The 17603-nt window shown below is 37.4% G+C and overlaps 1 protein-coding gene across 1 annotated transcript; it reads left to right on the top strand.

The window, feature by feature from the left end:
* Positions 1–7996: 7996 nt before the first annotated feature.
* Positions 7997–17428, top strand: LOC117820915 (deoxynucleoside triphosphate triphosphohydrolase SAMHD1-like). Its single transcript, XM_034694860.1, has 11 exons — positions 7997–8025; positions 8181–8190; positions 8443–8603; positions 8833–8948; positions 10942–11021; positions 11205–11360; positions 11452–11552; positions 15685–15799; positions 15895–15986; positions 16202–16317; positions 17283–17428. Exons 1-11 carry the CDS (start codon positions 7997–7999, stop codon positions 17426–17428), a joined length of 1122 nt encoding a protein of 373 aa, XP_034550751.1.
* Positions 17429–17603: the final 175 nt, after the last annotated feature.

Below are 17603 nucleotides of genomic sequence, written 5' to 3'. Positions count from 1 at the left end.
GCTCAGACCCCGCCTCTTTACCTCACACTACGTTTAGTTGAGTTCAGCATTTCCAATATGGCTCCCGCCGACGATTGGCTTCAAAACAGTGCTCAGGAACAGATGGGTGACGTCATGGATACTACGTCCATTAATTATACAGTCTATGTTTACTACCCAGACCTCTGCTTACAGGTGCACACAATAGGAGGATGGTAATTACATCAAGTTGTCTTCTTAACTGCTAACTAGCTTCATCAAAACTCCCAACTACATTATATTGTGCTTTAAAACATTCCCTAAATGTCGACAGGATGAATTTGTTTTTGGAATCCAGAAATGTGACTTCATTCAGGCTAAGTTCACACTTCATTTGATACATTTGTGCACAACCATGCCACATTTATTAATATAAGTTCACCATCAGTTTTCAATGAAAAAAAGTAATACTGAAACAAAATAAAGAGTTCTGTGCCAAAATTCAGAGCCCAAAATTAGTATTTGTTTTCATTTGTTTTGTGTTGGAACACTTTTACTTAGATAAAACTATATAGTAATTCTTAATAATGAAGATAACAATAATTCATAATAATTAACAATAAAATTAATAGTGATAATAACCATAATTTCACTTGGCCCTCTTTTTTGAGTCGTACGTTTCAGCAAGTTCAAACACCTGCAGTTCCATGACAATTGAACTACTGCCACCTACTGGGGACAATCAATAAATTCAATGAAGCCTCGAACAAAGCTGCAGGGTGAAGTTTGGGATGACAAACAAAAAAGTGCATAGTTAGCTGTTGAAATCTAAAATGAAAGACTTTAGAGCAGATTCTATTGGATGTTGATGTTTTTAGCTTATCTGGCAACAAAACTGACTCATAGATAGTTTCTCTTCTATTGCAAATCTTGTAAAATATACTTTAGCTCCCGGTTTGACGATGTCTGACACTTTATGTTTTTTGCTGCCGACTGTCTTGGCCAGGTCTAGCTTGAAAAGAGATTGTTAATCTCGACCAAGCTGATTAAACAAAGGTTAAATAAAAAGAAAGAAAGAATATGGGCTCAATTTTAGGAGTTGAAAAAAAGAGGGGCAGTATTGACTTGAAGTGACATTTAATAAGTTAATGAATAAAGCTAATGCAGGAAATACATGTTTGAAGATATTTGCAGTTCTTAGAAACTGAACTCCATTTTCAGAACTCCTGTGTTGATAAAGGGTGACCAGGATTTTACAAAAATGTAGAACAAGAATTGTTACCCCATCCATCCATTATCTTGACCGCTTATACCGTTAGGGGTCACGGGGGACTGGAGCCTATCCCAGCTGACTACGGGCAGAAGGCAGGGTACACCCTGGATAGGTCGCCAACCTATCACAGGGCAATTGTTAGCACTAATTAAAAATTCACCTTGTTTAAATGATCAGAAACATGTGTTTTGATGACGAGAGTAGCAAAAATAACAAGGTGCTTCGTAGTTAACAGTAGGAGAGGAAAACTGCTTTCTAGTCCTCAAATGTATTTCGAGTGTGTTAATATTTTTCTTTTCAGCCATTATTATATTAGATCATTATAATTATTCTACCTTGAAAACACATTATACGTTCATAAATACAACACATTGTTCAGGATAAAACTGTTTGGTTTGTAACCCCCTTTACAGAAATATCACCTTCAACTAATAAAAGACATCTTGTTTCATTTCAGATGTATTTTAGTTTTTAGTTTCTAAACTTGTTTTTGCATTATAACCTCAATAATAATCATCTTAGGACCCCACTGATTTTTTTTATAGATAGAAAATTGATCTGAATACCAACACTGGGGGGGAAACCCTGCTTCAATATCATTTTGTGGAGATTGAGTTGAATTAACTCTGTCTTTCTTGTGCCTATCGTGTCATATTAAAAGTTAATTATCCAAAAAGTTGAAAAGTTGGGTTCTGAACAGTAATCTGTAAGATCCCTGTAATGGTCTCCTTCACAGAGAAGCTCAACGCGCAGAAGCAAAGACTTGACTTTAAAAGTCAGAAAAGGATCACAGTAAGGTAACAATAGCTTCAAGCATTAAAGTCATGTGTGGGCCTCCTGTCAATCACATTAACATTTCCCTTACACAGTATGGACTCACAAACCAAACACTTTATAAAGATGCTGAAGTATTCCAAATATCTGCTACAGTTACGAATGCAAACCAGGGGAAGTGGTTCACTGTTAAGTCCTACAGGCCAAGAGGCTTTTCTCCCGGGTCCCTCACGTGTGGATGAAAGTACTGTTGAGTGAACAAAGCAGCTACACTTTACTGGTTTTTAGGCTGATTACTGGAGCTCAGGCAGGTGAGCAACTGGGGCATTATGATGAAGAAATCTTTCGTATTCACATAATGTGAGTCCTTCAATTTCTCTGTTTGCTTGTGCCTCTGTCAAACACAACTGTTAGGGTACTTCAGTTGAATTTGTTGCAGGAAAATGTGCTCACATTCAAAGCACTGAATGTAAACATGATGCCACACTTTAAACCAATACAAACTACCACATCAGTGTTTAATCTGCATTGTTGGATCATATATTCATGTATATGTGAATATACAGCTTGCTTTTATATATCGTGATTTTGTGTTTAGTTGCTGTATGTAGTGTTATGTGACTCTCTTACTGACTAGGCTTAATTAACAGCAAAATCAGTAAATCTAAAATTCAGACCACAAAAAAATTTCCATATTTAGCTCAAAATTACACTTATAGCACCTTGATAAAATTCACTACACATTCATCAAGAATCAAATTTAGATGAGATTATATTCATGCCAATTCTAGTCTTTGTTTTTCTCACAGTGTAATCAGTTTTGTGTTTTCACATCTTATGTGCAGTTTTTAAAAAATGTTAGCCACAGCATAGATTAACATTTTATCAAAACAGATAGTTTTCTTATTTTGGATAGACAGGAACATGAACCTCATAGTGTTTTCTTTTATCTTTTAGATAAATGTATACACAACAGAATCCACCTAATATAAGCGTGCTACAGATGTCTCCTGTCTTAATCCTCATATTTATAATTTTAATTTCCATTCAGGTTAGTCAAATAAAAATAAATAACTTATTTGAGCATTTCCTGCATTAGAGCACACATCTCACTGCTTTGCTGCAGCATGTTCAACCTAATTAAACTGCGCAACACTGTCATCTTGAGGCTACTTGAGGATTTGTAGTGTTCACATACAGATTGAAATAGATACAAATGTAGTACACAAGCAGTGTTTTGAACATATCACTTCTTCTCTTCTCAATGAGGTGACTCACATTGACAGGGCGATGAGCTGATCCAGCTAGAGAAGTGGTTACAGCCTGAACCATCATGTCTTTTTAATTTGTTACAGCAGTTTTTCAGAGCATTTGAAGATTATCCAGGCAAGATCATTTCATATTTGGTATGATTTATGAAATAACCTGCATGGAATTTGTTTTCTGTGTTCTTCTAAGTCCCCCTTTTTTATCTGGGCCAAGTGTTCAAAAGTCTGTGTTGTGTTGTCAGGGGTGGACCTGGCTCCACCAAACAGCTGCAATAAGGTGAGGGATTGTCTCAACGGCCCAATTGTTCAAAAGAAACTGATAAGACTATGGCAATTGGGTTGAGTCCAGTCTTAAAAAGATTACTCCCAATAGGAATAAGCAGTATGGAAAATGGATTGATGGTTACATTTTCAAAACCTCTTTTCTGTTACCCAATATTATCCAATCAGTTCCATAATACTCCTCAGTTAGCTGTTAAAATATGCTTTTTTATTACTGTTGATATGTGAACAACACCAAATGTATTCACACATGTTAAAGTTACCATCCTCCACAAATTATAACTGCATCTTAAGACCATACTTTCTATGAACACTAGATGGAGATATCGTCACCTGGAAAACAAGACTTGAAAGTATCTGTTTATTTGTATTGGATAGAACAGATGTTAAAGAAAAACATGAACTGAGTGTTACTGGTTGGATTGCCAACTTACTTAGATTTAGGCTTAAAGATAGAATACATGGTCAATGCAAAATGAAACTGCATTTTGACATTGTACAGCTTGTGAAGAGACAATGATTCAATAAAGGGATTTAAAATGGTTGTACAATAACACTATCACATTCTCTGCATAAACTGTTTTCTGGATCAGAGGAGCCATTTCGACAACTGCAACTGAAATTATTCATTTTTATTCTTTCAGTTGCCTTTGGAAATTATGATGTATTTTCTGTTTAGCTTTCTGTAATGTTTTCTTTTTTTAAGAACAGAAGACTGTCAGGGCAATCAACCATCTTATAGGTGTGGTGGAGATTTAATTACCAGGTATGTTTCAACCCTGGGCGTCGTTTTTGACAATCTATTTAAACAGTCCACCAATTAGTATTTCCATGGTCACAAATTAGTATTTGGTTGCGAAGCAATTTTAATTTGTGGTCAATAATTATTTTTATTTTATCATATGTCACCTGAGGGGCTCCTACTTTAAACAGTTGAGGAGCTATTTGAAACTTTAGAGCTAAAAACTAATGGTACCTAAATGATTCTAAGTTACTCTACACAAGAACAACAGAGTTTAGTTTCAGTTTTACTTCTCCTCCTCTTTAAGGGTGGGGTTGTTTGTATGCAGCTCTTTAAATGTGGTACAGCATTTGATGACTCTTGTTTGACAGGTTTTAACCGACGTCCAACGTGTGAAACAGTTTGATTTGCTAATGCCTTGCTTGGGTGTAACCATGCTACGTTGTTTTGTTTTTACACCTTCTCTCTTGTGCAGCATGTATTTATTACACAAGTTCAATTATTCCAGTTGACTTAGCAGTGTGACAACCCCTCCAGACCACTAGGGGTTCCTGTGTAACTGTTTTTTTGTCTTTCAGATCCGGAGTCATCATCAGGGTGATGAGCTGCACCTGTGCCAGATGGAGCTTTCAACTTAAAGCCTTCTCCCATTTGGTATTTCTCATTGGCCCTCACACTTCACGTGTTGGCATCACGGCGTGCTGCTAGTGTTTTCTTTATTTTATGCACCCATCTTCTGTTCTATTATTTCCTTATTCTTCTAATAAATTTGCACACTCCATGTCTCCTCTCCCGTTTTGTAACATCGTCTGAGCCAGGTTGTAACAGCAGTTACATAAGAGACAATGATTTGATAAAGGGACTTAAAAAGGTTGCACAGAAATACTATCACATCACCATAAAGACTATTTTATTTATGGATCATTTTATTTGTTGTTCTTTCAAAAGTGTCTTTTTGAAAACTGCAACAGCAAGTGCAATCTACAAATTCAGGAAAATGTTGTGGGGTCCATTCAAATATCCAAACCAAACTTCCAAACCAGTTTACTCCTCTTCATTACTTTTTATAAACGGGGATATAGAAACCTCGGACTTTCTGTATTATAAAATGGCATGTCCAATGAAGTCAGTTTAGGATAAATCACATTTCTTCTTGTATAAAATTGGACAATGCATTTTATTGCATGGAAAACTTGTGGTAAACAGTGTAGCTCATCATGATAAGATAGACAAAGAACGTGTGGTGTTTAACTTTAATCAGGGTTATGATATGATTTTTACTGAAGTCACTTTTAACACAGTTTTCTTACTTAAAATCTTGTTGTGCCTTAACTGTGAAATTAATTATTTTATTTGTTCAATTGCCCTCAGAAATTATGATGTTTTACTGTGTTGCTTTTCCTGTTTCATTGTTCAATAACAGAGGATCATAGGGAGAACAACAAAGTTTGGGTGGGGTTGCATATTTGTATGCAGCTCTTGAAATGAGGTGCAGCTTTTTGGGACTCTTGTTTACTGACATTTGATGTTATGTTTTATTGTTCAATAACAAAAGAATATCAGGGCAGTGACACATCTCATAGGTGGGGTGGAGATTTAATTGCCAGGTATTTTCCAACCCTTGGTTGGAACACAACATAACTTAAACTTGAAAGTAAAAAATAATGATACTTAATGATTCTAAGTTACTCTGCACAAGAACAACAGAGTTTATTTATAGTTTTACTTCTCCTCCTCTTTAAGGGTAGGGTTGCATATTTGTATGAAGCTATTTAAATGTGGTACAGATTTTTCGACTCTTGTTTGACAGGTTTTGTCCAACGTCATTAGCTGACATTTGACTGATTACAGTTAAGACTGTTTAACAACTAGTTTGATATATGTTTTTAATGAAAACATCCACAGTAAAATAAAAGGACAAATAGAATTATGTTTTAGTCTTTGTTGTTTTGTTTTTACATCCCCTCTCTCTTGTCAGGATGTAGTTCAATTATTGCAGTTGACTTGTCAACATTCCCTCTCTCTTGTGCAGCATGAAGACATTTATTACATGAGTTCAAATATTCCACTTGACTTGTCAGTCACATATTACAAAGGAGAGACATTGATTTGATGAAGGGTTTTAACAGGGTTGAACAGAAAAACTATCACATCATCACCATAAAGGCTATTTATTTTCTGGATCATATTATTTGTAGTGCTTTCAGAAGTGCCATTCTGAAACTGCAACAGCAAGTGCTTTCCACATTTTCAGGAAAATGTTATGGGGTCTCTAACTGTGTGGTCCTGGATCAAAACCAAACATTAAAACCAGTCTCCACTTCTTCATACTTTTCATCAAAAGGTATAGAAACCTCACTCTTTCTGTGTTAAAAATGGCATTTCTTCTTAACAAAATGTGACAATGCATTCTGTTGTACATAAGTAAGTAAGCATAGTTTCTGGGAAACAGTGTAGTTCATAATAGTTAGAGAGACAAAGGATGTGTGGTGTTTAACTTTAATCAGGGTTATGAAATGCTTTTTACTGAAGTCCCTTTTAACACAGTTTTCTTGCTTAAAATCTTGTTGTGCCTTAACTGTGAAATTAATCATTTTATTTGTTCAATTGCCCACAGAAATTATGATGTTTTTTCTGTGTTGCTTTATGTAACGTTTTGTTGTTTTACAATAGAGAAATGCCAGGAGAACAACAACGTCTAGGTGTGGATGCATATTTGTATGGAGCTCTTTAAATGATGTACAGCTTTTTTGGACTCTTGTTTACTGACATTTGACTGATTGCAGTTAAGACTGTTTAACAACTCGTTTGATATATATTTTTAATGAAAACATCCATAGTTAAATAAAAGGACAAATAGAATTATGTTTGTAGCCTCTGTTTTGTTTTTACATCCCCTCTCTCTTGTCCAGTATGTAGTTCAATTATTGCAGTTGACTTGCCGGTCAAATATTGCAAAGGAGAGACAATGATATGATAAAGAAAACAGAAATACTATCACATGGTCAGCATGAAAACATAATGACATAAAAAGGTAAAAACATCACACCTTCTGTATGGAAATAGTGCATATCAGTCAATTATGTCAATTGAGACATTTCTTCTTAAAAAATGGAACAATCAAAATGTGTACCTACATATGTGTCTTTCTATGTTTTTGTCTATTAAATCGTCTTGTGAAGGTCTTCTGTACTTTGTGTTGTTCTTTGTGAAATATATGTATTGATTAATGACAGAAGTCAATCATCAGTGCCCAGTCTGGATCAGGTGGTATCATGTGATGTGGTAAAGAAATAAATGCCAGGAATGTTCCAACCCTGGGCGTCACAAAGGTTTAAATAACTTCCACCAGCTGTCAGATCAGCACCAGAGATGTTAGCTTAATACAGATAAAACAGCTAGCAGCTTCAAAGCACTAAAGTAAAATCAATTGATTTAAACAGTAACAGGGAGTAAAGGAAGCGTGTTTGTTACTGTAAATAGACAAACTTGGACAACTGGAAGAAAAGTTCAGAGGTTGGTTTTTCTGATTTGTTTTTTAAATTAATGGTTGTTTTTTGGTTTGGTAGGTTACATCGTTGGATGTCTTTCCAAAATAAGTTTGCCTGTTGAGTCTTGCTCATATATGTAGCTTTCATTGTATTGATTGTCATTGTCATAATACAGTGACTTTTATCTTCCACCTCCTCTTTCAAAAGGATGGCAACACCAGATCCAGAACCAGAAGAGTAAGTGTCATTTTCCTTGTTGAAAGCAGACTGGAATGTCTAAAAGTAACAAAATCCTGAAAAGAAAATGTATTAATTAAATGTCTCTACAGTTTAGTACTTCATACTTTGTCTCTTATCAACTCTCCTATTTATGTCTTTTTTTTTATCTCCAGGAAATACAAGGTAATATACACCACATGCCTTACAACACATCACACCATGTTTTTGTGTCTGTTGAGATAAAAGAGAAAAGAGCTAAATAAACAGAAATGATGATGGCTGGCACAATAACTGCACGCAAACCACTGAGTCCATTGTCAGTATTCCTATCTTAAAGCTACTTCACAGAGTCCTCAGGACAACTGGAGCTTTTTTTTTTCTGGTATTCTTTAAGGTATTTAAGTTTTGTGTTTTTTGTTAATTGTTTTCTGACAGGTGATTAATGATCCCATCCATGGGCTCATTAAGTTGCATCCACTTCTCATTAAAATCATTGACACACCTCAGTTCCAGAGGCTACGACACATTAAGCAGCTTGGAGGTGTCTGCTTTGTTTACCCTGGAGCGACTCACAGCCGCTTTGAACACTCTATCGGGTATGTCAACATATTTCTTTCAAGTAACCTAAGTCAATATCAGATGAAGACTGGTTTGAAGTAAAGCAAATGAAATGAAATCAAAACAATGAAATCAACATAAAAAGTACATATCTTATCATGAATGTTTATCATTTTGAATAGTTGTGCAACAGCATCCTAAAGGGATAGTTGAATTACATGTTTGTTTCTTCCTTTTCTTGTTCATTGTTGTATGTTGTGTTTAAAGGACGGGATACTTAGCAGGGCAGCTTGCAGAGAATCTAAGAACAAGGCAGCCAGAGCTCGACATCACTGAAAAGGACATCCTTTGTGTGCAGATCGCTGGTCTCTGTCACGATCTGGGTGAGTAATGCACGTCTCATCGATATTAGATCGAAAGTTAAAATATTGACATAATCCTTCCCTTTAAAGTAAAATAAAAATAAGGGCTTCCCCCATTAACAATTTAAGGCTCATCCATAATGAAAGTACTTTGTCATGTTACTTTTTAATAAAAGTAACATGATAAAGTAGTAAGATAACCTTACTAAGCAGATGGATTGTCAGATTCCATGTCTCTCATCAGGCTGCTCCATCTTGTGAAAGCTTCAAGCTGATACACTTGTTCCTAGTCAGAGAATGATTAGACCAATCAGCATCATTTTAGGAGAAAGAGGTGGGGCACGGTTTAGTTTGGACGTAAGCCTGTGAAGAGATCAGTGTGGATGCAGCTACAGCAGCAGTTTTATCAGAACTGGACAACATCTCATAAAAGAAGAGGGAAGGCCTTTCATGTGCAAATATTCTTTACAAAAATGACAATATTTATGCATTGAGATGTCAGCAGCTGCCTGATGAGCTTTCATTATGTAGTTTACTCCTCAGGGGTGTGCAACTACTACATCATGTATTTTGTTGCCCTAATTGGCAGATAATGATCTTCTTGAGACAAAACGTACTGGAAGTGCCTGACCAATGTATATTCAATAACACATGCACAAGTCCAAAACAAACGCATCAGCTGAAATACTCTGCAAATAAAAAGCAGGTTGAAAAAGGCAGAAACAATCGCTTTTGGCCTTAGAGTCAAAAACACACAAAGGCAGAAAACAAATGCAAACGATTAACGCTGCAAATCAAGGCTTTTAAACTGAAGTACTCCAAGCTTGTAGGGTTGCTATATGAAACTGCTTTATTGTTGACAGGACAGAGAAGAATACCCGGCACTGAGCTCATTGTTAGATGGGAAAATAAAAAAATAAAGTAAAATAAAAATAAGGGCTTCCCCCATTAACAATTTAAGGCTCATCCATAATGAAAGTACTTTGTCATGTTACTTTTTAATAAAAGTAATGTGATAAAACAGTAAGATAACCTTACTAAGCAGATGGATGGTCAGATTCCATGTCTCTCATCAGGCTGCTCCATTTTGTGAAAGCTTCAAGCTGATACGCTTGTTCCTGGTCAGAGAATGATTGGACCAATGAGCATCATTTTAGGAGAAAGAGGTGGGGCACTGTTTAGTTTGGACGTAAGCCTGTGAAGTAGGGATGCACCGAAATGAAAAGTCTTGTCCGAAACCGAAAACCAAAAGCAAGGAAACCAAGGCAGAAAACCAAAAACCGAAACCCCCACAACAACAACAAAGGCAGACAACTTAGCATGCTTGCTGGTGTTGCTCCTGGCTTTTCAAAATCAGATGAGGGCCTGGAGAGGGCCCAACTGTATCAACAGTTTTGTGCTACTCAGCATTCTCTGCGTGGACGGCGACTTCATACGAGAAGAAAGGTTTTTATTCTCTATAAGTCTGAACGTAAACAGTTGTTAGCCTCTCTGCTAGCCCGCTAGCCCAATTTAGCTTGTTGTTTAGCATAGACTAAACTGGTGTCTATGGAATGAACCAGTTTTCCAGGCTGGAAGCTGGTTCACTCGCAGTCGAAACACGAAAAGCCAGTTCTCCGAACTCCGAACTGGCCCTGAAACTGCCTTGGTGGAAAAGGGGTATATGAGGAAATAGTGGCTTCCCAGCCAATCAGGGTGAGGTAGTACGGGGGAGTAGCTCTGATTGGTCTGTGATAACGGGAAAGAGGGGAATAATAAAATTGCTTGATACAAAGACATTGGAAAACGCAGAGATTTCGCCACAATGTCAAATTACTTCACTTACAGATAAGTACCGATCGGTGTTCTGACCTTTTCTCCAAACCCAACAGAAAAAAGTACTTATTTTTTACACCATTCTTACCAATAGCAGCTTTAATCACAAGTTATTAATCACTGAGCCTGTAATAAAATTAATTTAATTCAACCCCAGAAAAAAGGTAGTTTTTACACACATTTATTTCTCTATATCAAGGTCATGGGCCATTTTCCCACCTGTTTGATGGTTGCTTCCTACCCAAAACAAAGAAATCAGAAGAAAAGGAAAACTGGAAGGTAAGAAATGATCACGTCATATGTGCATGGTGCAACCAACCCCCCAAAAAATGAAGCATATTTAAAAAATAAATCAATTCCATGATAAATACAAACCATTCCTGTTTAGGCATTGAGTCATTGTTTGTTTTTTTACTTTCATTTTGTATTTATAACATTTTAATGAGTCTCTATGTCTCCTAGCATGAACAAGGCTCTTGTGACATGTTTGACCACCTGGTGAGAAGTAATAAACTTGAGCCGGTGATGAAGGAATATGGACTGAAAGAAAAGGACATGACTTTCATCAAGGAGATGTTTTTTGGACCTTTGGACACTAAAAGAAATACAGACCAGAAGGTCAGTTCAGCTCATGGGAGTTGTGTGAAATCAGCCTGTGTTCTTATCGTGACATTGCCACTAATGCCAATATTGTCTATCATCTTCACAGTGGCCATATAATGGCAGGGAGGAGAAAAAGGCCTTCCTCTATGACATTGTGTCCAACAAAAGGAGTGGCGTGGACGTGGACAAGTTTGACTACCTACTCAGGTGATTTTTAGTGAACTTGCTGTAGATAAACTTTATTTTTCAGACAGTGTTGTGGAAGTTTTCGCCGTTACTTCCCGTTGCTGGTGAATAATGAAATAGAGACTTCTGCCGGCCGACAAGGTTTTATTTTCTTTGCAAGGAAAAGGTCAGTCAACACCCGAGCGGTTGGAATGGAGAAAGACCTCGAACATGGGGAAAGCTCGAACATTTATACCTGAGGACCGCCCCCTAAGGTGTGTTTCACACCCTTTGTCTGTTGCAGGTATCTACATCAGGGTGGGGTCCCTAAGGTGTTTTTCACACCCTTTCACACCCTTTGTCTGTTGTAGGTATCTGCACCAGGATGGGATTGTGTATTCATCAAGGAGGTTTCAGGGTCTAGACGTCACAATTTAAAACACAATGGGACCTAGTGTCTTGATGAGGGGTCAAGAGATGGGGCGTCTCGGGCAGTTGACCACAAAGGAACGGATTTTACCATTACAATTCTCCCTTTTGATCATTCATTGATCATTTAAGAGAAAAACAAAACAAAACAATTGTCACAACTTAATTATCCGACACATTAATTCCATGGATTTGTAGATGTATCATCATGGCAGTTGTTTACAAGAGAAGAATTAAACAAAACAAAACAAGACAAAACAAAACAAAACAAAACAAAACAAAACAAAACAAAACAAAACAAAACAAAACAACATTATTTACACAATGTCTTCATCAGAGTCAGAGTCTGAGCTGGGGTAATGGTGGGGATCTCTGTTTGGAGCAAGGGTTTTGTCAGTAGCGGTCACGATTGAGTGCCAATCGTGTGGGCTTCAGGGGTTTCTGCATAGGTACTTGTCATATGATATAATATGCATGAATTTGGCCTGATCGCCAAATTTCAGGATAAACAGTACAGATGAATGTTGTTCTTTGTCCTTCTGTCAGAGTGACAGTCTTGGCAGGTTTGTAGGTGTACTGTAGGCTTCTATCAGCATCTCCGAACATGATATGGTCAGGATCAGGTGGTGCATGGTGTAGTTCTCGGCCTTGTTCGTCCTCGCGTTGACAACTGAGTTCCTCCGTTGACTCAGGGACCTTCCTGCAGTGGCTGGCGTGAATCTACGTAACTCTCTCAACGATCTTCACAGCAGTATGCGTTGTTAGGAGCACCTGGAATGGACATCGCCGGCGTTTGGAGTGCCAGTGTTTCCTTCTTAGGTTCTTTATCACCACTCAGTCATCAGGATGGAAATCATGGAGTGATGTGGAAACTGGTTGTGGAAGGGCTGACTTCACCTGCGTTATGTGTTGCACGAACCATACATGATTGACAAAATTTTTGTGCATGAACTGAAAACCTTAGGTGAACCAGTGTTGAGTTATGGCGTCCGACATTCCCCCTTTTGACACATGTTACAACCCATGTGTCAATTTGCAAAGGCAGGTCAGAGCCACACTGCTTCTTTCTGTGTGGCACCGCAGCGTCTCCACAACGTCTTTTCTTATGATGTTGCTAAGGACTGTAGTGCTGTAAGGAAACTGGGAATAGAGATTGGAGTTGAACAAAGAATCAAGGATAATGGGTTGGAGAGTAGGTCTTTTGCAGCGGTATCAGCTTTTGCGTTTCCTAGAGAGACAGAATCTGAGTTGTTAGTATTAGCAAAGCATTTACAAACAGCAATTGAGTTTGGGAGCAAAATGGCATCTAGAAGAGCTGTGACCCTGTCCTGATGGAGAAGAAGATTTCAGATTTTAAGAATTGTCTGTGTTTCAACAAAAAAGAAAAAGATTTAGAAGTGCTTTTAGGTACCAGCTGGATTTTTCTAGGAGTGTTCACAACAGATGTTAAACTTTTGGAACAGCACTGCAGTGTCTGGGAAAAAAAACAAAACAAAAAACAAACAAACAAACAAAAAAAAATAAACCTTCTTTTTCCTTCTCATTTCTAGTTCCTTTCCCTTCAGTTTTTTTCTTCTAAAATTGATATGTTTCTTAAACTGAGGGATCCCCCTATTGGGAATCCAAACTCAGCTGTCCAGGCATTTAAATATTTTAGACTTTTATCCCCATATTTCCTTCTCATGACATCCACAATAGGTCCCTCTGGAGGTTTCACCTCTACAGACTTTTTACTGCCCATTCCAAATGTGATGCTCGTGCACAACAGATTACAATACAGACGTCTCTGTATTATCCCGTATATGCTATAAGCAATCAAAAGCACATTCCGTTTAGGCTATAAATGATAAATGCTCATTTCGTTTAGGCTACAAATGATAAAAGCTCATTTCGTTTTTTAGGCTACAAATGATAAAAGCTCATTTCGTTAAGCTACAAATGATAAAAGCTCATTTCGTTTAGGCTACAAATGATAAAAGCTCATTTCGTTTACAAATGATAAAAGCTCATTTTGTTTAGGCTACAAATGATAAAAGCTCATTTCGTTTTTTAGGCTACAAATGATAAAAGCTCATTTCGTTTTTTAGGCTACAAATGATAAAAGCTCATTTCGTTAAGCTACAAATGATAAAAGCTCATTTCGTTTAGGCTACAAATGATAAAAGCTCATTTCGTTTACAAATGATAAAAGCTCATTTTGTTTAGGCTACAAATGATAAAAGCTCATTTCGTTTTTTAGGCTACAAATGATAAAAGCTCATTTCGTTTACAAATGATAAAAGCTCATTTTGTTTAGGCTACAAATGATAAAAGCTCATTTCGTTTTTTAGGCTACAAATGATAAAAGCTCATTTCGTTAAGCTACAAATGATAAAAGCTCATTTCGTTTAGGCTACAAATGATAAAAGCTCATTTCGTTTACAAATGATAAAAGCTCATTTTGTTTAGGCTACAAATGATAAAAGCTCATTTCGTTTTTTTAGGCTACAAATGATAAAAGCTCATTTCGTTAAGCTACAAATGATAAAAGCTCATTTCGTTTAGGCTACAAATGATAAAAGCTCATTTCGTTTACAAATGATAAAAGCTCATTTTGTTTAGGCTACAAATGATAAAAGCTCATTTCGTTTTTTTAGGCTACAAATGATAAAAGCTCATTTCGTTAAGCTACAAATGATAAAAGCTCATTTCGTTTAGGCTACAAATGATAAAAGCTCATTTCGTTAAGCTACAAATGATAAAAGCTCATTTCGTTTTTTAGGCTACAAATGATAAAAGCTCATTTCGTTAAGCTACAAATGATAAAAGCTCATTTCGTTTTTTAGGCTACAAATGATAAAAGCTCATTTCGTTAAGCTACAAATGATAAAAGCTTGCCAACTGTGGATAATACAAGAAAAGGAAATATTCTGCCAAATTAAACCGTTTTTCAATCAAGGACAATCTTTTGAATATCAATATTTCAGTGCTCACCAGATGAATTTCGCTAAATTGCGTTCGTGGAATCCCTGCGGCAAAGATCTGGGGCGTCCGCGGTCAGTCCTCCCTTCTCAGAAAGAGATTTGAGGTAAGAGGCTGGAAAACTTTTTACTTCCAGGATGGCCTGTCACTGACCGCGCTCCGTCCCAGACGATCGCTCGAGGGATCCCACTTCTGACACCAAATTGTTGTGGAAGTTTTCGCCGTTACTTCCCGTTGCTGGTGAATAATGAAATAGAGACTTCTGCCGGCCGACAAGGTTTTATTTTCTTTGCAAGGAAAAGGTCAGTCAACACCCGAGCGGTTGGAATGGAGAAAGACCTCGAACATGGGGAAAGCTCGAACATTTATACCTGAGGACCGCCCCCTAAGGTGTGTTTCACACCCTTTGTCTGTTGCAGGTATCTACATCAGGGTGGGGTCCCTAAGGTGTTTTTCACACCCTTTCACACCCTTTGTCTGTTGTAGGTATCTGCACCAGGATGGGATTGTGTATTCATCAAGGAGGTTTCAGGGTCTAGACGTCACAATTTAAAACACAATGGGACCTAGTGTCTTGATGAGGGGTCAAGAGATGGGGCGTCTCGGGCAGTTGACCACAAAGGAACGGATTTTACCATTACAACAGCTAAAGCAAATTTGTTTTTCTCCTGAACAGTTATGGTGTTCACCTGAGTATTTCAATAATAAGCAGCATTTTACAGCAAATTCCGCCTGAGTTGACACTCATATTCTCGACACGTTTCCTATTTCTGTCTCTCCTCAGAGACAGCTACTATCTCGGAATCAAGACCAACTTTGACTACCACCGCTTCATGAAGTTTGCCAAAGTGTTTGAGGTAGAAGGCATGACGCGGAAGTACATCTGCAACAGAGACAAGGTGCTGACAGTGAAACTCGTGTTTTTTATCAGATTATAAATAGAAAACATTAAGTATCTTAACTTGGGACTAAACTATGACAATAACCTCTACAGGAAGTCAACAACATGTATGACCTGTTCCAAACAAGACACTCTCTCCACAGAAGAGCCTACCAGCACAAAGTCACCCAAATCATACAACATATGTAAGTGCTTTCCTTCAGTTATTAGTAGAGTTTAACTCTGTGACTTTCAACTGGTGGGTCAAGGTCGTAAAGTGGGTCGCAGATGTGTAAAAAAAACTGAAAGGTAGAAGCACAGCTCTGACGACATTAAATTAGGTGTTCTTCTAGAGTAGCTTATTTGATTTGCTGTATCATTTTCTTCTTTAATCAACATTATGTTTGGTATGATCATCCAGGATTGCTGAGGCTTTTTTAAAAGCAGACGACCACATCAACATTAAAGGATCAGATGGGGGAATTTTCACTCTCTCCACAGCCATAAATGACATGGTGGCCTACACAAAGCTAACAGGTGTGTACATTCTGTGTGGTGTTAGTACAATCCAGGGGAATTTGCTTTCGGGTCTTTGTTCAGCCAAAATTCTTTGGCAATTTGGTGAATTTCACAGAGCAACATCAACATCCCAACTGGCCTTTCTGATCATTTCTAACATGTTTGATATTTCAAATCTGAACGATTGTGTCAGCACCTTCTGGAGGTGTCTATGTAGCCAATGAGAGAGGACAGAGTCACTGAAGCCTTAGTCATACATACAGAAAACTCCTTAAAACTTCCTGAACACAAACAGATTAATTTTTTATCCTGACTTTACTTGTACCTTTTCGAGTTGTGGTGAGCTGATGTGAGAGCAAAGCAGGTAAAAGTCAGCAACATTTGCTACAAGTGAGCGGGTGACAGTAATTATATTTATATAATTATGATATAGAAACTTCTGGGATTTAAGATGGGGTGAAAGGAAGCGGAAACAGTCCTTTCGTCAGATAAATGAAAATGTGACATTCTTTTTGGAAATCATGGATTCTGCTCTAAAGAGGAGAGGGACCACCTAGCTTGTTATCAGCACCTTTTCAAATGCCAGCATCCAGAATAGTATGGGGATGCATGAGTGTCCATCGCATGGGCAGCTTACATATTTGGGAAGTGACCATTAATGCTGAACAATATATACAATGTTGGAGTAACTCATTCAGCCATCCAGACAATGCATTACAAGGGGAGACCTTGCATATTTCAGGAAGACAATGCAGATATTACTACAGCATGGCTACCTAGTAGTACTCAAGTTATTGTTATGCAACTCAAATCACTGACACCAGATCCTGCATATAACGTGAAGCTGTACTGACTTTTAAATAATCATGCCAAATTGAACAAACATTTTAGAAAACAAATTAGATTTACCAAGGTTTTTGTGTCATTATTTGTAAAACAACGGTTTATTCCAACTCATCTCTCTTGCTCTGTTTGTCTTTTAGACAGTGTGTTCGAACAAATACTCAACTCTTACAATGAGGAACTGGCAGAGGCAAGGAAGATTCTGGAAGACATCGTCTCTCGAAAAATACCCAAGTTTGTGGGTGAGACTAGGCCAAGGGCACCCATCGAGGATAGGGAGGTATAACTTTGTTTTCCTGTACGCTTCTATGTGACACATTCAGAGGTGGGTAGTAACGAGTTACATTTACTCCGTTACATGTACTTGAGTAGTTTTTTCAAAAAATTGTACTTCTGAGAGTATTTGTTTTGCAGAGTACTTTTTACTCCTACTCAAGTACATTTGTGTTAAAAAATATGTA

Source organism: Notolabrus celidotus, chromosome 11 (genome assembly GCF_009762535.1).
Source record: "Notolabrus celidotus isolate fNotCel1 chromosome 11, fNotCel1.pri, whole genome shotgun sequence".
In the NCBI taxonomy this organism is placed as follows: Eukaryota; Metazoa; Chordata; class Actinopteri; order Labriformes; family Labridae; genus Notolabrus; species Notolabrus celidotus.
The sequence above is the reverse complement of the archived record's forward strand: the minus strand, read 5'-3'. Positions and strand labels throughout refer to the sequence as shown.